Here is a 26,223-nt window from a genome sequence, read left to right on the forward strand (position 1 = left end):
GCTGTGGAGAACTCAGCGGGGGCTGGCTGGGGGCACCCACTTTGAAACCTGTTCTCATTTCCTTTGCTGCTCATCCCTATCTCTGGCAGGCAGCTTTCCCAGATTAGCTGCTGACGTCAGGAGCTGCCAGCTGGGCCAGCCTGGCACGCGGGAGGTGCATGAGGGCTGTCTGCTAGATGGGGACAGTTAAGGAGGGGGCATGTGTTTAGCTTTGGAAATTTGTCCTCCAGGGAGCTGGGAGGTGAGACGGGGCGCTGCCTTGTGCCAGGTACGCACTCACAGTGTATAACACTGTAGAGAAACAGCTCGGGGAGATGGAGGAATCCGCCCAAGGTCACTCAAGGGCTCTGACCCTGGCTGCATCCCACAACATCCAGCAGAAACCCCTCCCTGATGGTTGACAGTTGTGAGGCCCGGAGCGCTCGTGTCCGTGTAGGTCAGTACCTTGTACACCATCGCCACAAGGTGCTGAGTACCTGAGGCTGGTGTCCCGTCCCCGGGTAAGGATGTAGTAGGTGCTCAAGACACCACACTGGAATGAGGGGGAGGCTGAGCCGGAAGTCTGTAAGCTGTGAGGAGGTGAGATGAGACACAGCCCTGATCCCAGGCCAAGAACAGTTTGCCTGCTCTTACTATTCTGGGAATTTCTATTTGAAAATTTGAAACCCACCCTGGGGGTGGATTTTTAGCTTTGTTGCTATGATTAGGGGCCTGTTACTTTGCCTCGGTTTATCTGCAAAATGGCTATTTGAAAAAGTCCACCTTGCCAGCCTGTCTCCAAACTCCAAATGCATGTCTTCCTCCTTAGAAAACAAAAGTCAAACAGTTCTGGTCCCACAAGTGACAGGGAACCTGAGCACCTATGCCACGCAGGTGGCGAGGCAGAAGAGAGCAGTCTTGGTTGTTAAGAAGGCAGCCCTTCTGGGCCTTGCTGAGGAAGCAGGCACCTCGGCCCCATTGGAGGCACCAGAGCACGAAGGGTGAAGACAGGGTGGAGTGGGGAGAGGGAGGCCCTGTGGAAATGGGCCCCGCATTCCGCCCCAGCCCCTGGATGAAAGCCCCCGGGAAGCTGGGACTAGCCCTGAGCAGGGGACCTGGGGATGCCGATGCTGAGTGAATCAGAAACAAGCGCAGGTGCCCTGCAAGTGGCTGCACCCTTGTGTATAAACTTGTCTTTTAACTGCAGGTCTCATGGCCACAGACGGAACATCTGGCAAAAGGAGAAAAGGAAAACCCCCAGAACCCCACCAAGACCCAACTCTTCCCGTCATTTTCTTTTGTTGTTGTTAGAGTTGCCATCAAGTGTAACTAGATGAGCAGTTCCCTGTCTTTCTACCAGTTGGACAACACTTTTATTTGTTCAAACTGCTTTTGATCTGATACTTGTCCTTCCTCAATAAACTGTGAGGTAAGCGGGTAGGAATTACTTCCATCTGACAGGTGAGGAACCTGCGGCACAGACGGGTTAGGTGACTTGGCCCTCACCTGGCTGGTGATGCAGGGGTGCCAGTGGTAACCTCAGGCTCCATGCAGAGGAAACGCGGGCGTGAGGGGAGCACAGAAAAGACAGCTCCACAATTCTCGTCTCAAAATATTTAATTTTGTTTTGAAAAGGTTACATTCCCGGCTTCCCTCCCGCCACATCACCCCGGCCCACCAGCAGTGACACACTCGCACGCACACACGCACATAAGGCCAATGGGTTATGTCTGCTTCTGCCCTCGCCAGCTGGGAAGAAGGAATTTTCTCCTTGCCTCCTTCCCCCAACACAGGTGAGAAAGAGGGGCCCACTGGAATGCCAGCTCCCAGGGGGGGACGCAGAGCCCCACACACTCTTATCACATCACATGCACTAGAAAAATAAAACCAAGTGGTGTTCTGGCACCCCAACACCGTAAGACAGCAGTATCCACCTGGGAGTCATCTTTGCCATTTTCTAGAAAAATTTATTGCACTTAATTAACAGATGTTAGAGGAGCTCTGGGGTGGGGCTTTGCCATGGAAACCAGGGGCCCTCGGCTGGCTCCCCGCCTGCCACCCCGCCTCAGGCTGGAGGACTATGGGAGCTGCTTGGCCAGGGCCATACAGCCTCTCGGCAGGATGATGCTGACCCAGGCAAGGTCCACTGCTAAGCGTCCCCCCCAGCCGCAGGGCCCAGACAGGCACACCCCTCCTTTGGCCAAGGGTCAGTTAGCCAGGTCCTCCACTGGCCATCATGAAAGCTCTCTCTCTCTCTAAATATATATATTTCTCTATCTAGATACACATTTATTATATGTATATTCTTGCAACATTCTAGCTCATTCCTGATTTGTCTGTTCTGAGGTTGCCACGAAACTGAACACAGGGCGCTTAGGAAGGGTTGGCAAACCCCAACCCATCACCACCCGTGAAAAGCCGTTCATGTTGGCTTCTCTGGCCTCCAGTGCTTTTCAGTGGGTGTTCAAGACCTGAGCACAGGAGCCTGTCTTTGGCTGTCGGCCCCAAGACGGAGAGCATCCAGGAGACTCCCCATCCCACGATGGAAGCTAGCGGGCACCAACCCTCTGCTGCAAGGACGTGAGGCAAAGACCCGGGAAGGAGACACGCTTCCCTGAGCACTCCTTTCCCCAACACGGCACCCTCCACGGACACCTCCATCCTGTCGCTGCTGGGGTCCTGACTCAAAGGGGCTCTTCTGAAAAGGCCAGCGGCCACACTCTTTCCAAGTAAGCACTTTGGGAAGGAAGCAGACACCCTCTGCCTGGGGGTGAGGAGGGGAGGGCACTGAGCAGGCAGTAGGTGGGACCAAGAGGAGGGCCTTCGGCCATCATCCCACCCGCTGGGGCCAGAACTTGGACGCCATTCAGAAATTTAGTCTCCATCCTTTAAAAAGAAAACAGAAATACACAAACCATACACTTTCTGGCCAAAGAAAATGGAAGAGCTTTTAAGCTAGAGGCTCTTCTACCGGTAACAAAATGAGAAGTGCCCTCTTGGTGGGTAGCCAGACCAGAGGGAGCAGAGCGCCTGGGCGGGCGAGCTGCCCAGGGCAGGACACTGGCATGCCGGATGCGACTGCCCTGTTGTGGTTACAATGGTGAAAAGTGTGAACATGGTTTTTGTAGAACCACAAAGTAAAAGTCAGGGGCCCGGAGGGAGGGGGTGACCTCCCTTGGCCTCAGGGACCCTTGTCAAGTCCCCCGAGAGGTGGGAGTGCAGGTCCCCGAGGGCCATGGCGTTCCCCTGGTCTGAACACGGTATAAAAAGTCTTTAGAGGTCAGAGCCGGGGTCTTGGAGCTACCACTTTAAATAAAGCCAGTGGTGAGCACGAGGAAGTATGCCCGTCCCCTCTGACCCCTCTTTACCACAGACTGCCTGGCCCTGAGCCAATAAATACACCCATCGGCAGGTGACCCAGCGGACCACAAATAGGGAAGGATTCCACAGATTTCCACCGTGACTCTTCAGGGCAGAGCAAAAGGACGAGTCCAGCTGGACACAAGAGAAAGCAGCTGTGAGGTAGTGAAGCCACAGCTGCGAGGATCCCTCCACACCACACACACCACGGCCAAACGTGGGGGGCGGCCCATGTCTCCGGTGACCCAGACTGAGGGGACTCTAGCCCGTGTAAGTGTCCCGAGAACCTGCTATTCCAAGAGTTGTGCTGTGACCCTGGTGACGCCTGCCCGGGGGAGGGATTCTGAAGCGAGCACTGGGAAACGTCGCCTGCTTTCCTCTGGCCTGGCCCACATCGCAGAGCACAGCAGGAAGAAACGAAAACACATGCCCCAGCTCTCAGCCCACAGTGGAAGGGGCTGTGGAGGCTGGTTTTCTAAACACCATGCGGAAGGTGCAGCCTGGCTCCAGGAAGTTAAACTTCCTAGACGAGGGGGGTTTTCCTTTTAAGTCCAAGATCTCAGATTGGTCACTGGGTGAAAAGAAACACCAGGCTCAGAGACCCAGTCAAGTGGGACAAACAAGGTTCCGGTGGCCTCCACGAGTGACCAGAGGAGAAGTCAAGGCCGCCCTCTGCACTGGGATCAGGGCTGAGACCGACCGCCCTGGAGGCCCTCCACAGCAGACGAAACGCAGAAAGAGCCCATCGCCAGTGCTTCCTCCCTGGCTTCCACGCCTGAGCCACAGAGAAAAGGGGTGTGGGAGCTGAGAATGGTCGGGTGCGCTTCTGCTGCAGGCCCCAGCTCCTGTGGCCTGGGACCCATGCAGACACTACAGATGAGCTGGTGTGTCTTTCTACCTCTGAGGGAGATGGGAATGGATTTCTCTCAAAGACTTTCTGGGGAGGGTGAGGTGGACCATAGACATGGCCCACCTGGAAACGCACCCTGCTACCTGAGAAAACGTAAGGGTGACAATGATGGACTCACTCTGCGGAGACAGACCTCCACGGCCCCGGCTGGAGCCGGAGCGAGTCAGGGCAGCCTGAGCGCCCTGTGAAAGATCTGTACTCCAGAGGTCCCCTTCCGATTCAGCTGGGACGTCCGAGAATAGGAACTAAGGCTGACGCACCGCCTATGTCGTCTGTCTTGCACCTCCGCCAGTGAGGACGCCGGCCCCCCCAGGGAAGTCGCCACGTGCACTGGCCGTGTGACAATGAAGCTTGAACAGGACCACTCCGGTGCAAGTGCGCCGCCATTTGCCCATGACGAGTCATAAGTCTCCACACATGTGTGGGGTTTCAGGGAGCCGCCGTCCGGGCGAGGGCACAGGTTACAAGGGCCCATACTTGGTCTCGTACTTGGACACGATGGTCTTGCACTTGCCCACCTCCTTGCGTAGCTCAGCCACCTCCGTCCGCAGGGCCGTGTTCTCCTTCTCCAGGAAGGCCGCCCGGATGGTGATCTGGTTCTCCTTCAGGCGCCGCGCATCCCGGGACCGTTTGGCTGCTACATTGTTCTTCTTGCGTCTCGTCCAGTACTTTTCGTCCTGTGGGGAAGTATCCCCTGTGGGTCTCTCCTCTTTCTCCAGGAGGGAACCCAACCTTTCCCCATCTGGCAGCACCCCACACCCCACATCCCACATCCTTCCTATCACTCATCTGGTGCAGCCAGAACAAAAGCTGGGACCTGGGGACGGAGCTGCATGTGACAAAAACAGTGAGGGGTCCAACCCTCTCCGCAGGAGAAGAAACAAAACCCTCTGGTAGGAAGTGGTAGAGGGAAGGGGACTCCACTTCCTGGGAGGTTGCTCTGTGCCACCCCAACATAAAGCACTGTCTACACCACGCCTCCCTTAATCACTTCAGTTGTGGCTAAGGTGCAGTCCCGACTTCAAATGATGGCTCTGCCCCTTACTAGCTGTGGAACCATGAAAATACCTTAACCTCTTAATGTCTCAGGTCCCTCATTTTTATAATGGGCAATAATAACAATAACTACTTCACAGAGGTGAGGATTAAATGAGTTAATATACACAAGGTGCTTATAACCTGCGTGGTCTACAGTAAAAACCACATAAAGGTTTACTGTTTTCATTGTCATTATTATGAAGACCTCACAAACTTCCTGGGAGGCAGGTACAGTTATTCCCATTTTATGGATGAGGAACTTGAGGCCCAGCTAGTTCTGGGTGGCAAACTGGGGTCTGAACCCAGCTCTGCCTGACTCCAAAGCTGGAATGAAAAGTCCTTCCTATGAGTTTTCCACAGGAGAGAATAGAAAAGCTGCAAAATCCTCCTCTTCATCCCCTTCCCCATTCCTATAAAACCATCAGCTTGAAAGCTGCTTGACTGTCCCCTGGGGATGGCAACATACAACTACCTTTTGTCCTTCAAAGTGAGGGCCTGTTCAGCCCACTTCCTGTGGCCTCGTGTGCTGATGTCCACAGGCTGGGCTAAAGCCAGAGAAGCAGGACCAGGCTGGGTAGGGGAACAGAGAAGCTACGTGGAGTCACGCTGGGGCCAAACACCACCTGACTCCCTTTCTTTCTACCAACTGCAGCAGGATATGGTCTGCGCTCTGAACTCATGCCTTTCTAAACAGTGTCCACAAAGAGGGAGGACGCTTCAGATAAAATCACCTGTGTGAAAGCACAGCCCCCCAGCTCCTGAACCAAAGCTGTACCTTCACTTATATGGCACCAGGTTACCTTCTGCTCATCGGGGACAAAGACCTTCTTGGCCTTTTTGATCATGGGTTGGGGCTTCAGATCCTCCTCTGCAAACTTGTGCTTCCGAGGGTTGAAGAGCTCCCCGCCCGGCACGCTGGAGAGGACCAGGTCAGCGGGGTCGGGATTGAAGTTCACATCCACCTCCACGCAGTTGGGGTCGATGGGACTGGGTGTCTCCCTCTCCTTTTCCATGGAGGATTCTGAAAGACACAGAGGGGGGTCTGAAAGACAAAGGGTTCCCGAAGCAGCCCACTGGACCATGGAGACTCATGTCACACACCAGACACCTGCTTGAATCTCAGCGTTGCACAGCCACTGCCATTTGGAGGAAAGGAAAACCACACCAGCCCCAGTCCCCAAGCCAGACTGGCATGTGTGATTCAATTCAACAACACAAACCTGGAAGGGATTCTTCCCTTTGGGGACAAAATGATCAAAAGGAAAGAGGCCCTTGAAAAAGAGTATTTTCTGATTGTCTACTCCCCCTCCGCAAGAAAACGTTAAGCACAACATTAAATCATTCTACCTCCTTAACTTCCTGTGGTTGTAAGCTCTCCAGTAATGAGAAACAGCTGACTCTCTCCATGAACTATAATGGGCTAGGGACACAGACCGAATCATGAAATGCCTTTCATTTCTGGATCCCCAGAGACATTATCAGTCACTGTGCTCATTCAGTCGTATGACAACTCTGAAAGCAAGATCAGTGTTAACCTTATTTTACAGATGAGGAAAACAAAGGCTCAGAGAAAGGACATGGTTTTCTCAGGGTCACACAGATGGTTAAGTGACTGAACGAAAATTTGAGTCTGGGTCTGGGTGACTCTGAATCCTTGTTCTCCGTCCTACCTGGTTGCCACTATAAAGTGGACCTTGGATTAAAGGCACTTTCAGAATTCAAAGGCTGTTAGAAGTAAGTTATAAGAAAAAACGCTAGACTTTTGGCTTACTTGTTCAATGCTAATGGGAGTACACAACATAAATGTCAATAAATATTTATTGAACACCTACTCCATGCCAGGTACTATCCTGGCAAAGACAAAGCAGAGAAATAAGTAAAAATCTTGCTTTTGTGGAATATTATTCTAGTGGGGAAGGCTGCCATCACACAAGATAAATTTAAAATATCTTTAAAAGCATTAGATGCCATGTGAATATTAGAGAGGAACATTTTAGGAAGAGTGAACATAAGTGCACTGCCATGTCCAAGGAACAGCAAAGAAGGCCAATGTAGCTGGAGTGAATGACTGAGAGCAGAGAGTAATAGGATAGGTCAAGAACAGAAAATATGGGGCCTTTAATCCCAAGAAAACAGTGGGTCTTAGTAGGGGACTATTTTGTCCTGCAGAGGACATTTGGTCACATAAGGATGGGGGGGGGGCGAGGGTATTCTATTGGCATCTAGTGAGTAGGAGCCAAGGGTGCTGCCAAACATTCTACAATGTACAGGACAGTTCTCCCCTAACCCCAACCCCAACCCCAGTTATCTGGTCCAAATGTCAATCGTGCCACTGAGTTTTGACTTTTACCCTGATATGGGAGAAGCCATTGGAGGGCTCTGAGCAGAGGTGTGACAGAATCAGACAGGTTTTAACTGGATCATGCATATAAACTCATTGTATCCTATCTGGGGGGTTAATTACAAAGAGGGCTGAGTATCAGAGGAGTGAATGACCAGGGGCCAATGTGGTCCCTGTGGGAATACTGAAGATGCCAAACTCTACACCTGCAGAACAGCCAAGGTACCAAAGGCTGACTAGAGCCCCCATACCCCGCTGGTGGTGACTTAGGACTCTGAGGTATTTTCCCGGGAATGGGATCCCACCGTTACCGAAGAATGGAAACGGAGAATCCGGAGAGGCAAGTGAGGTTTAAGCAGAAACAGTTTATTGGAAAAGCATAAGACAAAAAGCGCAGGAGAAAAACAGCTCTCCATGGAGGTCTGCGGAGAGGGGGGTTCGAGCGAAATGCCCCATGGGCTGCACTGTGCTGGGAACTATAATAGCTCTGAGTCAAAGCTGACTGGTCTTCTATACCTGGGCAGTCAATCTTGGTGGGCTCAGCAAACTGATTGGTTCCCTTTCCTGTACCTGGGCAGTTAATCTTGGCAGGCTCGGCAAGCTGATTGGCTTTTTTACAAGCTGGATGCCCTCCTTCTCCCCCCACTTACACCTGAGCCGATTACTCTGGCTTATTCTCTTGAGTCCAGCATCCTGAATCTATTATTCAGCCACTAAAGTTACTTCCTCTGGCTTTGTTATGGTCTCCGCCTTAATTCCCCTCCACCGTGGCCATTTTCCTGACTGCCTAGAATTTCCTGTCTCAGTGGGAGCATCGATGGCTACAACTACTCTGTACACTATTTGGCAGTTATCTACCGAAGCTGAATGTGTACATGACCCAGCCATTCTACTCCTAGGTAGCAATGTACACATATACTTACCAGACGATCTGCACACAAATGTTGATGGCAGCATAACCCCAAACCAGAAGCACCTCGACTGCAGAATGGATAAACTGTGGTGTGGTCATACAGTGGAATACAATTCGGCGATGAAAAAAACAAACTATGCCACAGGCAGCAACATGGATGATTCTTGCAAAAAAGTTGAGCAAAGAAGCTAGACACAGAATACATACTGCTTATGTCTTTCCTACAGAAGCAACTGAGGAATTAAAAGTGAAAATTCTACCGTCATTTTTACCATGTGTACAATTCAGTATAAATCTTACTTATCTATATCGTGGTTTTTCTTTGGCACAGGAGTATTCCATAAGAATGTTCTGTACATTTATGTTGTTAGGGCAGAGTCTGATGCCCACATATTTATGTGTGTACCATAAAGCTAGCTATAGGAAGCTATAAATGTTAAGTGAGTATACACATAATCAACGTGTAATAGTTAAAAACACAAAAGAGGACATAATATACAATTCTATTAATAGACGTTCAACTACAAGCGAAAGGCATCTCTGGTGATGGAAATAAGGCTAGTGGTCACCTCTGCAGAATATTGACTGAGCGGGGTCACCAACAGAATTCTATCTCCTGATTTGGGTGATGGTCACACGGTGGCATCACTTTGTGAAGAGTCATCAAGCTGTATACTTACAATGTGGGCACTTCTGTACACCATACTTTAGTGAGAAGGTTTACTCAGAAACAAAATCGAAGGTGAACGCCATCTAGGTGGTGTAAGGCACCAGATGGGGGCTCATTCCCAGCTCTGCCCCCTACCCACACATGAAGCCAGCCTTCTAGGACAACCCGAGCAGCGCAAAAAATGTTTCCTTCAAACAAGAATTTGGCTGGTATCAGCTGAGCTCTCTATATCTGACCTGTTTATAGGGAAAAAAACAAGGGGCAGAGGAGCACGTTAAATGGCTCTACAGGGCTATAGTCAGAAAAATCCAGCATGTGTAAAACTCTACAGGACAAATGATTCTGCTTCTTCAACACATAAATTGCAAAGAAAAAAAAAAAGGGGAGAGGGCCCTATAGGTAATAAATTTAAGAGACACAACTAAATGAAATGTGTGAGTCTTACTGGATCCTGATTCAAAAAAACAATGAAACAGTAATATTTATGAAATAATTTTATGGAAATTTGAATGCTGATGGATTTATTGTCAAGTTCAGATGTAAAATTGGTATTTTTGTCATTTTTTTTTAAACAATTGAAATATCTTTTTTTTCAAACTTTTATTTATTTAAGTGTGTTTTTCCAGGACCCATCAGCTCCAAGTCAAGTAGTTGTTTCAATCTAGTTGTGAAGGTTGCAGCTCACAGTGGCCCATGTGGGGATCGAACCGGCGACCTTGTAAAGAGCACCGTGCACTAACCAATTGAGCCAACCGGCTGCCCACTTTTTGTCATTTCTTTTTAAAAGAACCCTTATATTTTACATCCATGTTGAAATATTTATGGATGAAATATCATAATATCTAGGATTTGATTGAAAGTAATCAGGTGAGGGGAATGGAAGAGGTTACAGAATATAAGATTATGAGTTACAAATTATGGAAGCTGAGTGATAGTTACATGGAGGTTCATTAGAGTAGTCTCTTACTTTTGTATTTGAAAATTTTTCCATAATAAAAAATAAAATTTAAAAATATAGAGCATGACAATTCTTTGGCTATGGGTTCCTTGGGTTCCATACCAGCTCCTGGGGTCCCTCCAGGATCCATCAACCTATATGCCTCTGAGCTTGCAGAAAGCTTTGCAGAGACTCCTGAAACAGGGGCCATGCCTTCTCTGGAGGGTTCATGTCCAAGGGGCATGAAAACCAATCAAGCAACCAACCCACCCCTAGAAAAAGGACAAGAGGATGAAATGAAATTCTGAAGATGATGCCTTCTTTGTGCCAGTGCCTAAGCAGTACCTGGCGATGGAGTCAGACATCCTGGGTTCAAGTGCTGCCTCCACTACCTACCAGCTGGGTGACCTTGACCTTCTCAGTTTCCTCACCTATAAAACACGGATAGTAGTATCAATCTCGTAAGATTCTTTGTGAGGATTACATGTGAATGCCTAGCACAGAGTAAGTGCTAAATAAATGTTAGCTGGTATTATTATTATTATTATTATTATTGCCTGAACTCCCCAATAATCTGTGGCAAAGTGCATGCAGGGATAAAGAGCTGCACTGAGAAAATGCAGAATGGGAATTCTAGCCTTCAAAGCCCCAGACTGGAAGGGCTCAGTTCACGGCCCTGACCATCTGTAGCACCCCAACCACAGAAAGACTGCCACTGAGGTGACTGCTATTTTTATCTTCAGCCTCAGGGACTGTGAAGACAGGTGGGGAGCAGAGGGTTTCTCCACACTACAGGCCCACCAGGCCCTGCCCTAAGAGAAGGGGCTGACTGGGTATGCAGACACAAGCAGCCCTCAGTGGGCAGTAGACTTCCTGGGATGGGACACATGGCCCTGCGCAAAGGCCCGTCACCAACCTGTGCTGGACACGGTTTCAGAGGGCTGAAAGACGGCGGTGGAGGAGGACGGTGGGGACGCTGTGGAAGAGCTGGCCGACTCCTTCCCTTCTAGCTCTGCCACAGGCAGCAGTAGGTTCTGGGCCAGGTGCGTGGGGCTGGCGGGGATGCCATTCTCCAGCAGGAACTCGTCCAGGTCCATGTACTCCAGGTGGAAAGACTCGCCATCATATGGGATGGTCTTGTCCCAGATGGGCGGCATGAGGGAGGCTGAAACGGCCATGGTGCTGGCTGCCACAGCCTCGTCTTCCTCCAGCTTTTCCTTCCCCTTTTCCTTATCTGCAGATACAATATCTGTGATGAGACACTACACGAGAGAGTAACTCAATCCCAGGAGGGGAGCGACGAGCATCACAGGGATGACCTATCTCTCTGAGTCCTGATCCATTCCATGCATTTCCAGGGCCCACTGTGTTCTCCAGTTATAACCTTAACTCAGGCTCGTGGTATCTTTTAGAGTTGGCAGCCTGCCCTTATCAGAATGCTCACCGCAAGCTCTGAGGCCTAATGTGGTCCCAGGGTTAATTCAGAATGGGCTGTGGGATTAGCATCTGCAGGAGAGAGCCTACAGGAAGGAAATGGAGTTTCTGAGCCTTCCTGATATCTTATCCATACAGTAGGAAAGAGCTGATTCCTCAGGCCAAGAACTTTTGTGTTCCCGTCTTGCCCCTCTAGCTATGCTTCTCCATAGTAACCCAGTCTAGGGCTTGAATCCCAGCTCTGCCACCAAGGTGCTGTGATGGGCGACTCTAGTCATGTTATCTAGTCATGTTACTTAACCTCTCGCAGCCTCCACTGTAAATAAGGATAAATCTTCTTCTTTGGTGTACACTAGAGATAACATTTGAAAGTGTCTTGCAGAATTCCTGGCAAATGGTAGGCATTCATTACTACTGTGAGCTCAGAGGGTAGGGACTATGTCTGATTCATTTCTAGATCTCGGGGCCAACACAGTAGCAGGCAGATGGTGGGCTATGGGAAAACGTCTATACTGAATGAAAAACGCTGGGTTTGCAGATTCCCTTTATGTTTATCAGATACAGGGGGCCTGGAGCTGCCTTTTCAGGACCTTTTTCACAGCAGTCATTTCAAGGCAAGTCTGTCCTCGAATAAGCTAACAAGACTGAGGCAGGTTTTCTGGGAAAAGGAGAAGGTGGAGCTGAAGAAGAAAGCCTGCTCCCATTCAATGCAAAATTAATCAATGAGCAGGAACTGGATCCCACCTAATTATGTCAGTCAAAGAGTTGCATGCATGGATATCCAAGAAAGGGCAAATTATGGAAAAAGACAAGAGAGAAATGTGACAAGGTTGGAAGAAAATCAAAGTGACAGGGAGGCTAATCAGGGAAGTGGGAGATAAAATCATGACAAGTTCATAATGGGTTTTCAAGTTGAGGGAGACAACTTTGAACTCTGGATTCTGAAATGGCAAAGAGAAATCAAATATGATTATGTTGGAAATAAACCAGTCATGCATGGACTCCTAGACGATAGCCAGCCAAAAAATCAGTCTGTTGGCCCAATATAAAAATGGATACATCCAGTGAGTTAAGAAGGTGCAGGTTTTGACAAACCGAATTTGGTCATGGCTTCTGATACGAATTAACCTGAATTCTTGCAACTGTATTCTGTAGCAGGCTTTAGTTAAAAACCAAATGGGCAGTAAAAGAAAAACAAGACTTTGGTGGGCTCGATGGCCCAGATGATTTCAATGTTCTCTCTCCCTGAGATCTAGACGCCACATACATTCTGTTCAGAAAAGACTATGACCCATATCAGGCAGGGTCACGGGGATCGAAGGAGACCGGAGACAGGAAGAGAGAAAAAAAACAGCCACAGTGAAGGACAAGTAACAATAAGTGCCAGGTTTTGGCTAACCTAGAAAATAAAGAATATTTTTAATCAGTTTTTATAAGACGGAGTTTTAATTGTAAGAGAACTAGACCCATGACTCCAGTCACAGGGATTGACATCAGCGGTTGCCAGTGATACAGTAAAGAGCACCAGACTGAGAGTCATAAGGCCTAGTAGCTATGTGACATTAAGGAAGCATCCTCATCTCTCTGAGCCTCAACTTTCCTCATCTGGGAAGTGGAAGGAAGGACTGCTGTGGAAGACTAAGTAAGATTCTGTCCAAGTGCTTTGTGAGCACTCTGCTGATATACAGTAAAATTATTGTTATGGACGGTTCTTATTTGGTATCCTTTAACAAGAACCCGACAGAGGTGTACACCTGTCCCAGCAGATCTGGAATAAAGCATTGCCTTCAAAGCAAACAAAAGGGTCTGCACATGAGGTCCCGAAGCAAGAGAAGAGAGCCTGGCCTCACCTGATATGCTGAAGCTATTTATAACCCAATAGTGACAGCCATAGGAATGGAAGCCTCAGAACATACCCAGGAAAGAAAGAGAAATGGCATTTTTAAAAAGAAAATTAATTCTCCAAGACAGGTAATTCACAGAAGGCCTATTCCTTTCTACATCCCTAAGCTACACTGATGGTTCTTGGACATGCAAAGGTCTCAGATTAAAAGTATATCTCTGTGCACCAAAACCACAATAGGTGGTACTCCTGCTGCTTCCTGGACCTCATGTTCCCAGGCAGAAAAACAAGGCCAAACCTGCTTTCACACAGGCCCCGGGGACCTGTGTGGCCTAGGAAACAAAACGGAGCCTGGCTCTGCCACAATGGCCCCCCAAATCTAGGGTCAGCCCCAGACAACCAGGTGAAGGGCCTCGGTGGCCTCATTCTGGCCCTCATCCCTCTACCTGCCTTACCCCACTTTCCACCTCGGAAGGCGCCTCGCATCCCTTCTCCTGTCACCCCTCCGCCACCGCGGCAGCAGCACTGAGACACACTTCAAAAAATCTCCAGTGTGCACCTAGTAGTGGGGATGAAGACAGGTCCTCCCAGGAGGGGGCAAAACCATATGCAAGACAATCTGTCGTGCAAATCAGCGCTTCCCAAACTTTAATGGACTTCGGAATCAAGGAGGTAGGGGGCTCCTTACAATGCAGATTCCTGTCCCAAGAGCTGCAGACTCGGGGGGTGAAGGGTGGGGCCCAGGAACCGGCATTCTGCACAAGCATCCCAAGTGATTCTGATGCAGTTGTCCCCAGAGAAAGCTCCCTAGAGCGTCATTTAACTGGCTGCTGCGACCCCCTTCAGCCTGCGCAGTAACCCCTACCCGTTGCGCGAGCTGGGGCTGCCCCAAGGAACCTCCTCACCGCGACCCCACCCCACCCTCTCCCTCTTAAGCCTTCTCCGCCATCGCCCATCAGACCCAACCTCTCTCAACTCGCCCCCTACCTTCTCCTCCTAACCTCCAGGCCTCGCCCCCAAGGCCCCTTGTCGTTCCTGACCCCATCCCCCCTCCGGCAGACCATTTCACCAGAACCTCGGACTGGTCCGACCCCGCCCCCACAAGGCCCCGCCCCTAAATAAAATCCCGCCCCCAAGCGCGCAGACCCCCCCCTTCCCCTCACCGAGGCGCGCCTCGCGCGGGGTGTTCTCCATCAGCTTCTTCAGGACCAGTGGGAAAGAGCCCGGCAGGCCTCTTTCCCCAGCTGCGCGCCCCGGCCCCGGGCCTGGCCCCTCCTGCGGCTGCACAGGCGGCTTCTTTCCGCTGCGCGCGTCGGACATCGTGTCCCGCGCTCTGCTCGCCCGTCTCACCTCCCCCGCCCGCCCCCCGAGGAGGGCCGGAGCCGTGCGACCCGCCGCAGCTGCCAACACGGGCAGCTACTGCGCAGGCGCCCAGTAGCTCCCCCGCCTCCCTCCATCCCTACCCAGCCTGCGGACAGGCTCCGGTATATTAATTATTCAAGAGGCCAGGCCAGCTGCCCCTGATCGCCGCCTTGGATTGGCCTACCCTGCGAGGAAGGCGGGCGCAGCCTTCCAGACCGTGATTGGTTAGGTTGCCAGGGTAAGCGAGACACGTGCCGGGCCAGGTGAGGAGCACCGCCGGAGTCCCAGCCCCATCCGCCCCTGTCACCTGATTGGCGCCTGCTGGAGTCAGTGTCATAGGCCCTCTTCGGCGGCAGCTCCTTCCCCTCTACCAGACGTTTCACCTTCGCCTTCCTCTTCATAACCCCCGCTCTCCTCCCAGACCACGGTAACCGCTCTCCCTTCCCTCTCATCCCAATCTCGTCACCTTCTGGACGCGCCACTGAAGGGAGGCGGGGCGGGGAGCGGCCGGGCAGGCGCGAGGAGCCTATCAGAAAGCCCGTTCGGGCCGCATGGCCCGCCCTCTGCGCGTCACGTGGAGCCCCAGCCGAGTCTAGTCGCGTGGGGAGAGGGAAGAGGGGAAGGCGCGGGGCAGCCAATGGAGAGCGGGGGCGGGGCCCGTGTTGGTGCACGAGGCGCAGCACGTGCGGGGCTGCGGCGGGGAGGGAAGGGGCGGGCCTTTATGTACTGGGTACGCTGCCCAGGTCGTGGGGCCTGGACGCAGAGCGAAGCCCGCACCCTTCCTCCTTTGCGACCCAGAGGTTGGCTGAGGGCAGGGCGGCGGACGACGACCTGCCCTTCCCTTAGGGATGGCCGGAGCAGGCTTGGCCGCCGCTGAAGCGGGGGGTGTCAGGTTCCTCGCTGATCCCGGGTTTCTGGTGCAGGCGTGGCGGCCAGATAAACACTAGCGTGGAGGGCGCATTCTTGAGGCCAGAGCAGGGGTGGGGGGGGCGGGGTGGGGAGAAGGGTCCAGCCCCGAGCCGGGGCCGGGGACACGCTTCTGTCCTCCCACTTACTAGCCGTGACCTTGGGAAAGTCCGGTTGCTTTACTTGAGTCTGTTTTCCTTATTTATGAAATTAAGGGGTTGGACTAGATAATCTAAAGTCCTCAACATCTCTGAAATTCTGTTCCTTTCTAGGACCTTTCCGTCCCTTTCCTAGGGACAAAAAAACGAAAAAACTAAACTTTTTACACCGGTAATTTAAAACTAAACTTTTTAAATCGGTCATTTACACCGATTACACATTTCGTGGGAGAATCACCTCGCTCTGACGGTGCAAACGTTCCGTGGGAGTTCCTCAGGAAACGGGGCACTGGGGACGGGACGGGTACAGCGCCGCGGGGACGTTACGGGGAGCCGCTCCCGCAGCGCCCGGCACCTTGTACCTCTTTGTAGCGCAAGCCAGGCTTTGCTTTGAACCCAAACAGTCCTAGACCCTCCTAGACTTTGACCCTCTAGGACTTAGACAGTCCTAGACTTTGGCCTGTGTGTCCGGTGTCCTGCCCATGGCCGGCCTTCCCGTAGTCGGCCTGGGGGAAGGTAGGATGGAATCCTCAGTGCACAGGGTCCACGCGGGACCATAACACCCAGCTGGCCGGAACTTGCCAAGTTGATGCTGTCGGGATTTTGCTGGGAGCTGAGGAGGAAAAAGACATTGGGCTCCCGAGCAGAGGCCTGGATGGCAGCAGGTTTGAAGCGACTCCGGGAGGTGGTCAGGGCGCGACGGAGTCTGACTCCAAAGCTCCAGTTCTCCCGCCTCCCTCGTAGGCGTCAGTCACTTTCTGACCGGACACCTCCCGCCACCTGCTCCACCGCCCCAGGCCTCCTTTCCTTACGGTCGAAGGGAGAGAGGGCAGGATCCACCTTGTGGGGTGTCTGTGAGCCAATGTAGGTAAAATGCACAGTTGCAAACCTGCAACAAATGGTAGTTTTCATAATTTTACTAACACTGATGGGTACAAATCCGCTGCGTGGTATCCATGATCCTGGAGGCTAATACAATGCCCCTCTCAGTCCAGTGGAAACACTAAATTGTGTACAGGAAATCTGTCGTGTTGCAGAATTGGTAGTGGGAATTCTGTACGTGGCTAAACTAAGATACCTTTGGGAGAAACTAACCTACAGGTATTTAGACACAAATGTGAAAGGAAATTCCAAGGCGATGGATTAGCTTTTTAAAAATGGCTAGTTTGGCCATGGAGAAACTTAACTGGAATAGGGTCAAATAAGTATTTTCATGGCTAACGTGACATTGTTCAGAGGGGAAATGATTCTCAAGGTATTAGAAGAGGATTTATGATATTATAACAATGGAAAATTATCACATTTGTTTACGACAAAGGTGGGGTGTAGTAAGGGGGAGTAAAGATTTAGTAAAGATTTAGTAAATATTTTGTTTTTTTTCCCTAAGGAGGGCACAGCTCACAGTGGCCCATGCAGGGATGGAACCGGCAACTTGGTGTGATCAGCACCACGCTCTACCCAGCTGAGCTAACCAGTCACCCCAAGATTTAGATTTTTTTTTAAAGCTCTAGTTATCCCAAAGGGATGCCTACTCCACTCACCACCCAGCCTGGAGCAATGAACCTAACAGGCAAGTGACACTGGTGAGACGTGACGCAAGCAGGTTAGGGTTTCAAAAATCACTTTTGATTCAGTTCTCTGTTCATGTACTGCCACTCCCCAGAGAAGGTTTTTCCCCCCTGGATAACCACAGGGTAGATGGTGTGTCACAAACAGTGCAGGAACATGGCAAACATGTTCTCTCTCGTGCCTACTTGCAAGCTGGGAGGTTAGCTATGTTGCTGGCTGGCAGCCGTCAACAGCACCGTCCTGGAGGCGGGAGCCATTATGTTCTTGTCTTCATTCTCCAGCTGACCGGAGAAGAGCCATAGCAGCCTCTCTCTACCTCTGGCGCCTGTCAGTAAAGTGGGAATAACAGTGTGGCTTGCCCCTTCTCTTAGTGGAGAAATAAATGGTGTGAGAAGTAATTAGTTCATTTCCCTAGTGTTTGTTAGCCCCACAAAGAAATATAGTCCCTGAAAAGAACATGTTATTATGTGGTCAAGGCTTTAAAGGTAGGAGGTGGTACATTAGTGTTCTCTAGTAATAGGGTTTCAATGCAGTCAGTTCTTGAGGGAAGCATGGTCCTGGGGGCAGCGGTGACTGTGGCCTTGGGAGGCAGAGTCTCCCATAGCTGCTGACCAGCCACGTGGCCTTGGGCAAGTGACTTCTCTTGCCTAAGCCTCAGTTATTTTTCTCTTGGAAACAGAGATGGATTTGCTTACCTCACAGAGTGGTTATGAAGATGTGTGAGAAGCAATGTCAAGTGCTTGCCTGGAACAGTGTGTGGCATGGAGTGGGAGGGCCTCCACCCTTCCCCTTCCACCCAGGTTGTGTTGGGTCAGGAGCAGAATTTATTTTGGGTGTGGGGACAAAGCTGTGGATCTGAGGGTGAATTCTAGAGTCTATTGGAGCCTTTTCCAGAGCTGGACTGGCTTTAAATTCTACTCTTTTATGTTCTAGAAATCTGCTAGCCAACCGAAGTTAAAAACTTAATTTGAGTCTATGCAGAACAAATGCCTTTCATTAAACCATTATACTGATTTGGAATATTATTTAAATGTGAACCCCATGGGAGCTAAAACTCCAGCACGGGAGCCTTTGGCAGATAATGATCTCTTTGGCCACATATTCAGCACCTAGTAGGGTAGATGTCTCCTAACTCACTGAAATATGTGATATAAGCCTGGTGTGTGTAAGAGCATGGAGCCCAGTTATCTGTGTGCTTTGCCGATACCGAACACAGGAGAGTACAATTCTTTGTTCAGGGTAGTAACTCAGTAAATATTTGTCGGCTGGTTTGTTGTTGGTGCTGGTGGGAGGGTTAACAAAACCTTTCAGAGCCAAGTCGTACACAACGTTATTAACACTAAATAACAGTCATTGTGTTTCACAGTTGAACCTAGAATAACAAACCTGGCAAGTCCCCCCAGCACTAGCCTGGCCAACAGCTGCCTCTTTTCCTGCCCACATACCTGTGGCTGCATAGTTCCGGGGTGTGCTTTGTACCTTGGTCTCAGTGTATTCTAGGCAGAAGGAGTGGGTGGAGGTGCTTCACTAACTCTTGCCCATCTCTTCAATACTCTCAAGAGTACTAGTTTCCTGTTTGGCTTGCTTTTTGCCCACTCCCAGGATTCAGACTGCAGCTGGAGAGCTGCCCCAAGAGAGTCATTTCCAGAGAGAAGCCTTCACTCCAGCGTTGGCCATGTCTCAACAGACACCGCCTGATGGCCAAGGTTTCTCCAGTGCCAGCCCCATTGGTGGTGCAGTGATAGGATGTGGGCTGTGGAGCCAGACCATCTGGGTCTGATTTGTGCTTCGACTACTTCCTGTGTGACCTTGGGCAAGTTACTTAACGTCTCTGTGCCTGAGTATCAGAAGTAAAGGAGTCAATTCAGGCACACTGCTGAGAGTAGAACTTGGTACATAGGAAGTGCTCAATGGAAGTTAACTCCTACTATAATTCCATCTTGTATTGTTCTGGGAATAACTCATTCCTCCCCACCTGTCACTTCCCCAAGAACAGTGGGTGTGGGCAGGGTCTTGCAAGCAGAGAGATGACAGGCTCACTCTCCTTGTGACCTTCAAAGCCCTGCAGGCTCTCCCCCTTCTAGGTCTCTTCAACCTCCGCTCTTCCTTTCTTTCCCCTTGCTCACCTTCTGCGGCCACAGTGGCCTTTTATTGCTCAGTCATGTGTCTTTCTTGCCCCAAGAAAGGGCCTTTGCAGGTGCTGTTTCCTCAGCCTGGAAGTTCTTGGTATAGCTGGCTCTTCCTCACTCTCCAGACCTCAGTTTAAATGTTACCCCCTCAGAGAGGCTGGCCCTAACCCCTGATTGATGATTGTCTATCCCCCCATGGAATATACCCACCAGGCGAGTGAGGCCACGTGTGTCTCATTCACTACACAACTGTAGCAAATGCACAGTATGCAGATGATGAAAAAGCAAAGGATAACTGAAGAGTTGCTGCCCAGAGACAGGGTTTCCGAGACCCTGACATCCTATGGGCAGGGATGAACCCAGAACCAGGAGGAGCTGGGTTGGAACCCCTGACACCTACGTGGCTGTCCTGTCTCTGAGCCTCAGTCTCCTCATCTGTAGAACCAATGATCAACTTCCTTTGCAAAGCCATTAGCACAACTCCCAGCTCAGATTCAGGATTCATTCCTTGAGCAGCCTGGCCTTGGGTTAAGCCCGTCAAGGTGCAAAGCCATCTGGAAGGGGCATTCCTGGACACTGCCGTCAGTTTCTGGCACCCAGTGAGAATTTCTCATGTTTCTCTGGTTGGTGACGGGACAGGTAGAGGAGGTGGCTGAGCACCTAAGGTGGGAGTGAGGCGAGAGGCTGTCCCATCTACCTCTGAGTACATGTCCTCACCATTTAGAAGGTGGTAGTGAGGACTAAAGGAGCTAAAGCCTCCAGCACGCAGAAGGCCCCCTCCCCCCCTCTTCCCTGAAAGCAAACATCACGATTTCTCCATTTCTCTGTTTTCGCCTGGTGACCCCAGGCTGGGAGTGGAGGTGACCACATGGACCTTACTGAGGCCAAACTCGGGCCGGACTGCGTTGAGTCCTCCCTCTTGGTCCATTCAGCCCAATCCTCCAAGAGAGGACAGCCAGGCCCCGCCTCGGCCCCGCCTCTATCCCTCCCAGCAAGTCCCCTGCTGTCCAGCCTGTTATCATTCAGCTCTTTCTCCCACCAGCCCAGCTGGGCGGTCCAGTTTGGTGCAGGGCTGATGGCACCAGGCCCCTAAGAGCCTCAGCACGCATTTCCAAGGAGACAGCCCTATGTGCACTTGTACACACTTGCAACGCCCGGTTCTTTTAAGGAGAATATTCACAGGAAGGAGGGTAGAAAGAAGCGAATGAGGGTCAGATTGCAAATGTGATGTTGGTGGAAGGAGCATAAGGCCAGGCCCCGCTGCTCTTTGCCCTTCACAGAGAAAACAGCGTGACACTTCACAGTTTGCATACACTAGCACGTGGGATAACTCATTTAATCCTGGCAACAAACCTATGAAGCAGGTAGGTGTTGTCCCTTTTACAGATGGGGATGGGGAGAGAGGTGTGTCTAGGATACCTGCCTGGGTGGCCCACCAGTGATTTTAGTTAGGAGCTCCCTGAGGTGGGGACCCTGCCTGCCCAGCTCAAACGGAAGGCCTTGTTCAACCTTTGGGTGTGTTTCATGCTCCATGGCTCCTTGCAAAGGAGGCCTGAGTGACCAAAGCTGGTAGAAAGATGGGGGACCAGCCTCTGAGCACAGCCAAGGCCCTCTATAGGGTGAAGGAAGGAACAAGTGTAAAGAACTAACTGTATGGTTTAGGGAAGCAGGGTCTCTGCAGAAGCTGGAGAAGAAAGTGAGAGAGAGAGTGAGCAGTCTGGAACAGACTTAAGGATCAGGGCCCAGAGACAGAGGGGAAACTGAGTCAAGGTTTGGGATACAGACCCACCCTTTTGCTGGACATGGATTTCTCTGCCCACAGGAAAGTTGGTCAAACTGGTGGCCCAGAGTGAGGGGCTGCCAGGTGGCTGTTGTAACCTGAAGCCAAGGGAGGCTGAAGCCTGGTCAGTCAGCTCTGCTAGATAAAGTCTGGTTAACCAGGTACAGGAAAGAGGTGGTCTGTCTGCACAGGCTGGGGGGAGAGGCGAGAGGGAGAGACCCCAAGGATGGTCTCAGGGAGCATCTTTGAACTGGAAAATGGAGAGGCTGCAGGGAGAGCAGTCTCGTGAGAGCACACCTCACACTCCTCATGCTTTTCTCTGAAATTCCCTCACTGGACCCAAAATATATACTCTGCACGTGACGTAGATGTGTGCTAAAGCAGTCACTGGACTGGAGAAAGTGGGGAGTTTGTGAAGAGGCCTCAGTCCCCACGAGAAACCAGCCCTTTTACACCAAAGCAAAGGGCAAGCAAAACTGTTTCCAGGGCAACTGGCACCTCAGCTGTCTTCCTCCCACTGAGGTCCAAAGCCAGAGTGGGGGACACAGGGAGAGAACCTGCTGCATCAAGAACTTTCACAGTACTCGCCAAATGACTGCTGGAAATTCTAGTTCTCTCTTCCCAACAAGGTGTATTGCTTTTCAGGTAGATGCTTTTATTTTTATAAAAGACTTGGAGATGCTGGGAGCTTTGGAAAGTGGTGATGGCAGGTTGAGGGCAGTAATGTGAGGGAGGTCTTTGTGGGGTGCACTGACCCTCATTTAATGTACCCATTGGCATCTGTCAGTCCCGCGGGGCCTCATGCTTCTGACCCTCAGAGAGATACCCCATGGAGAAGTGACAGGAGGTGCCCCGAGACACTGGTCCGTGCTCCTGGACCAGCCCAGCTGGTCCTCAGGCAGGGCTGGCCAGCGTCTGGCAGAGCTCTGCCTGAGACCTTAAGCAAGCTCTCTCAGCACTGGGCCCCGACTTCCCATCCACAGTGAGCAATGGGGACTTTCCGGCTGTCACAGGGCTCGGTGGGCCAGCTGCGAGCCAGCGACCAGCAGCTGCTGCCACACTTCAAAGGCCTTCTTATCCTCATCAGAGGAGCAGCGCCCTGAGTTGCCCCCAAGAACCCCTCCCTGCCCAGCTGGGAGCTGTCCCTGCAAGCTGCTGACAGCACAGCAGTTCCCGGTCCAGGGGCTCAGCCACCCTGGACACCCCAGCTTCCCTGGTTGCCTGGACCAAGAAGAGAGCCCCCTACCTCTAGCTTTTGGGAGAACTTCAGCTTCGCCAGCCCACACAGCCCGTTCAGAGATGGCAAAACAAAAATCAGCCCTGGCTCATGTGCCAGGCTGAGTTGAGTGTGATCTGAGGAGATGAGCTTCTCCTGGTGAGCAGCTGGGGTCCTGAGTGCTAGGAGGGCACTGGAAGTCCTTCTGTGATGCCCGCCTTGGAGGGTGGCCCAGACAGACCCAGCATTCAAAACCACAGTCTGTGGTCTTCTGGGCCTGGGCCCATTACTTCTGTAAGAGCTCGTGGGGACCCTGCCCTGAGCTCTGGGACCCACCTTCTTCCCTCAGTCAGTGCCTCTGAGGAGCGGAGCCTGCCGCCTGTCCTTCCCTGAGCCTAGCTGCCCAAGGGGTGAGAGCAAAGGCAGGGGCTGTGGTGTCTGTCCTCAGGCTCCCGGGTCTGGGAGTAGGCTCAGGGTCCTGCAGAAGGAAGCCCTACGGGGACAACCAGGGCCACCTGGTGAGGAGACGTACCAGACATATACAAGGGCCAGGCCTGAGAGAGGGCCCTGAGGGGACACTGAGGGTCCTAAGTCAGACTTGGGCAGCACAGGGCAGCTGGGCTCCTTTAAAGGCGCCTGGGGAATTTGAGCAATGAGGACCTGGGTGTGAGCCCCCGACATCTTAGAGCAGAAGAGACTAGCAGAAAGATTTATGGGGGCGGGGGTACCCTGAGCAGGTGGTCCCCAAGCTAGCCGTGGCCTTGGGTTTCTCAGATAGGGCTTGGTAGACACCTGGGGCTGGCAGCTGGCTCTGGCCCGTGGTCCACGCCCTCCTCCGCCGGTTCCCTCGCCCCATGTTTGCCTGTGGTATCCTAGGAACCCGGGCTTGGAGCCTGTAGTTCTGTTACATAACAGCTTCCCTCCCGCCCCGTGGGTTCAGCCCTCCAGCGAGCAGGCGCTGAAGCAGGCGCATGGAGGAAAGCCTCTTCTCCAGATCGGAGACTACCCAAATCTACAGCCTCTGCCAGTCCCCTGCCACCCCACCATGCACAGGGAGGGGACTTAATAAGCATCAGCATCCAGGGCATTCTCTCAGCAGAGTCCTCTGGTCCCATGCTTGTCCCACGGGAGCATAGCACCTGTCAGTGGCCACATGCTGCCCATAGCTCCCCCAAGCTAGCAGGCTTAGGGGGCAGTGCCTGAGTTGCAGTGGCACTCCCCACCATGTCTCTCTCTGCACCCAACCCTTCGTCTGGCCCAGGAAGGGATCAACAGCAGACCCCTGCTGGGGACTCTCTGTAGCTTGGAGATAGATGCCAGTCCTGCCACTGTGCCTGTGGCTGCTCCCACCCCTTGGGCACCTGCGTGGCCAGCCAATGCAGGCCACTTCCGTTCCTACCTGTCTTCTTCTCTGGCCAAGGCAGAGAGTGCTCCAGCAGAGACTTGAGGACCTCAGGCATGTCCATGGCAGGGGCCACTCCGATCCGGTCACAGCTTGACATGGCAGGAGGAGCTTGCTCTGGGAGTTCAGAAGCAGCTGGAGAGGCAGGAGCTGGCTGGGGAGCCGCAAGCTGTGGAGGCAGGCGGGGCGGGAGCCTGAGGCAGCCAATCGACAGCACGGACCCCAGCCCGCCCGTCCACCCCCAGCTGGGCCACCTGCCAGCTCCGGCTGCAGCCAGGCCTTCCCTTCCCGCTGCCTGGCAGGGCGGGCCTGGCCCTGTGCCAGCTGCAGCACGTGGAGCCACGCCGCCAATCCTCTGACAGAGAGCCCAGTCTGTTATCTAACTTTGCAAAGGGAAGTTCTCCCGCAGGCTGGGAGCCATAACCAGGGCCTGCCAGGTGAGAACAGTGAGCCGGCTCCACGCCCACAGCGAACGTGCACTGCACACTCAGGCATGCTCCGTGAAGGAGCCCTGGCGCCTGCCATGGGAACCAGCTGGGGCTGCGACTTGAGACCCAGCCACCACAGGCAGCTCGGCACAAAGGATACACTATGTTGGCGCACACAGGCCCGTGAAGGCACATCACGCAGTCACCCGTGGGCTCGTGAGCCTCCAGGGGTGGCTGGTGTGTTTTGATGCACGTGTGCCCTGTGCACGAGGCGTGAGTAATTGGGGCTAGAAGTCTGTTCTCGGGGAAGTGACAAAACCTGCAGCCTGGGGCCCTTTGGTGTTCCAGAGAGGGGAGAAGAGGCAGGTGCCAGCAGACAAGTGCTGGGAAGGCAGGCAGAGCAGGCGCCACCGAAAGGGGCAGCTCTGCAGACCTGTCTCAGGCCTGTCCTGGAGGATGTCCTGCTTCCCAGCCGGTTCCGGGAAACTTGGTGGCAATTGGCTGTTTGCTATAATCCCCTCCCTGGCCCTCTCACCAGGACACTGGCCTGTGTGGTCCCCAGGCCACTTGAACATGTGGTTGAAGCCGAGGTTCTGTATGTCGCCCTGCACTGAAGACCAACATCAGACTTGGCTGGGGGTTTCAGCTCTCGACACTACCACGCACTGATGTGGGGTCTTGAACAAGCTGTGCAGATCTTCTGGGTCTCCGGTCCAAATCTACTGAATGTCGTGACCTCCAAGGGTCTCTTCAGCTCTGGTTCTGCATCCCTGACACTCTGGTTGGATGCAATAAGCAGTTGCTTTCTTGGACTGCAGCTGACATCTATGTAGTCCTTTGCTGCTTTCCAATTTCCCATTTTGCACAGAATCAGACATATTCCAGGAATCCCTTCAGGCCTCTCTCCTTTCCAGCAAATCTCACCTTGTCCTCCAATTACCCTCCCGCCCTCCCTAATAGCCCTCCCCAAACCATGTTCTTTTCCCAAATTAGTTAATTTCAATTTTTGAACACAAAAAACAGTACATGGTTCAAAGCTCAAAACTTTTGATAAAGCCTTCCCCATTCCCTTTTCTCACAACAAATTTAATTTCATATTTATCCTTCCAATGCCATTTGCCTCTGCGACCCCAGGGGTAAGTGTTCCATGGGCCGGGTGTGCAGGCTGCCTCGATTTGCAGACTGGTGCCGACTGAGGCTGGGCTGGTGCGTTAGCCATTCCTTGTTTCAAGAACCCTGTCATGTACAAGACTGGCTTACCACAAAGTAGGGTAGGTAGGAGCCCACGGAGTGTGATTTGAGGCAACAGAAAGTACCCTACATGTCTCAGAAATACCCACCTGCTGCGTGACGCTTCATTCTCAGAGATTTATTCCTTTGAACACTCTGCAGACCCCTTTCAATGTACAACGTACTAAGCCTCTAATATGTGAAAGAGTGCTTAGTGCATACCTGGCACAGCCCAGACCTGGTGAGGAATTCAAAGTTAAATACCAAACCCGCCAGACAAGTCCTTGCCTTTAAGGACTTTATGCCATTGCTGGGTCAAGTGGCTAGGGAGGGCAGAGGTAGGGAGAGGTGAGGCCTGGGGACATTCGGAGGGGCCAAATGCAGGCATGTTGGGGTTGTGTGCACTTCTCGGGTTTCCTGGCTCAGAGGTCTTGCTGTACTATACATGGCTCCCCTGGTTGGGGGCATGTGTGGATGCAGTTTCTGGCAGAGCCCTCAAGGCTTTCTCTGGAGAGGTGCAGAGCTGCTCCCACCTGCACCCCCAGGTCCCTGACAGTCACCTTTCCTGCCCAGGTGGCCTCTCCTCGGAAGCAGCTTCCCCAGAGGCAGGGAGGAGCC

At 52.2% G+C, this 26,223-nt stretch overlaps 1 protein-coding gene across 3 annotated transcripts; it reads right to left on the minus strand.

The window, feature by feature from the left end:
* Positions 1-1,580: 1,580 nt before the first annotated feature.
* TEF (TEF transcription factor, PAR bZIP family member) lies at positions 1,581-24,227 on the minus strand. 3 transcript variants are annotated; one of them, XM_081060834.1, is made up of 4 exons: positions 23,945-24,227; positions 11,065-11,382; positions 6,088-6,308; positions 1,581-4,926 (listed from the first exon to the last, which is right to left on the minus strand). In XM_081060834.1, the coding sequence occupies exons 1-4, from the start codon at positions 24,045-24,047 to the stop codon at positions 4,711-4,713; spliced, it is 858 nt and encodes a 285-aa protein (XP_080916960.1). In that variant the 5' UTR covers positions 24,048-24,227; the 3' UTR covers positions 1,581-4,710. The 3 variants fall into 3 exon arrangements, with proteins under 3 accessions (XP_080916960.1, XP_080916961.1, XP_080916959.1); XM_081060835.1 differs by lacking the exon at positions 23,945-24,227 and adding an exon at positions 15,095-16,775; XM_081060833.1 differs by lacking the exon at positions 23,945-24,227 and adding an exon at positions 14,589-15,264.
* Positions 24,228-26,223: the final 1,996 nt, after the last annotated feature.

This window comes from Rhinolophus hipposideros (assembly GCF_964194185.1).
Source record: "Rhinolophus hipposideros genome assembly, chromosome: 9".
NCBI classification, from domain to species: Eukaryota; Metazoa; Chordata; class Mammalia; order Chiroptera; family Rhinolophidae; genus Rhinolophus; species Rhinolophus hipposideros.

What these genes read in the sequence shown, in the direction of transcription:
- TEF (XM_081060833.1), bottom strand. Translation starts at nt 14,745, where the DNA reads ATGTCCGACGCGCGCAGCGGAAAGAAGCCGCCTGTGCAGCCGCAGGAG. An exon ending in TGAAACCGTGTCCAGCACAG is followed by an intron (nt 6,309 to 11,064) that starts GTTGGTGACGGG and finishes TGTGTCTTTCAG; the next exon opens with AATCCTCCATGGAAAAGGAG. An exon ending in TTGTCCCCGATGAGCAGAAG is followed by an intron (nt 4,927 to 6,087) that starts GTAACCTGGTGC and finishes ACTTCCCCACAG; the next exon opens with GACGAAAAGTACTGGACGAG.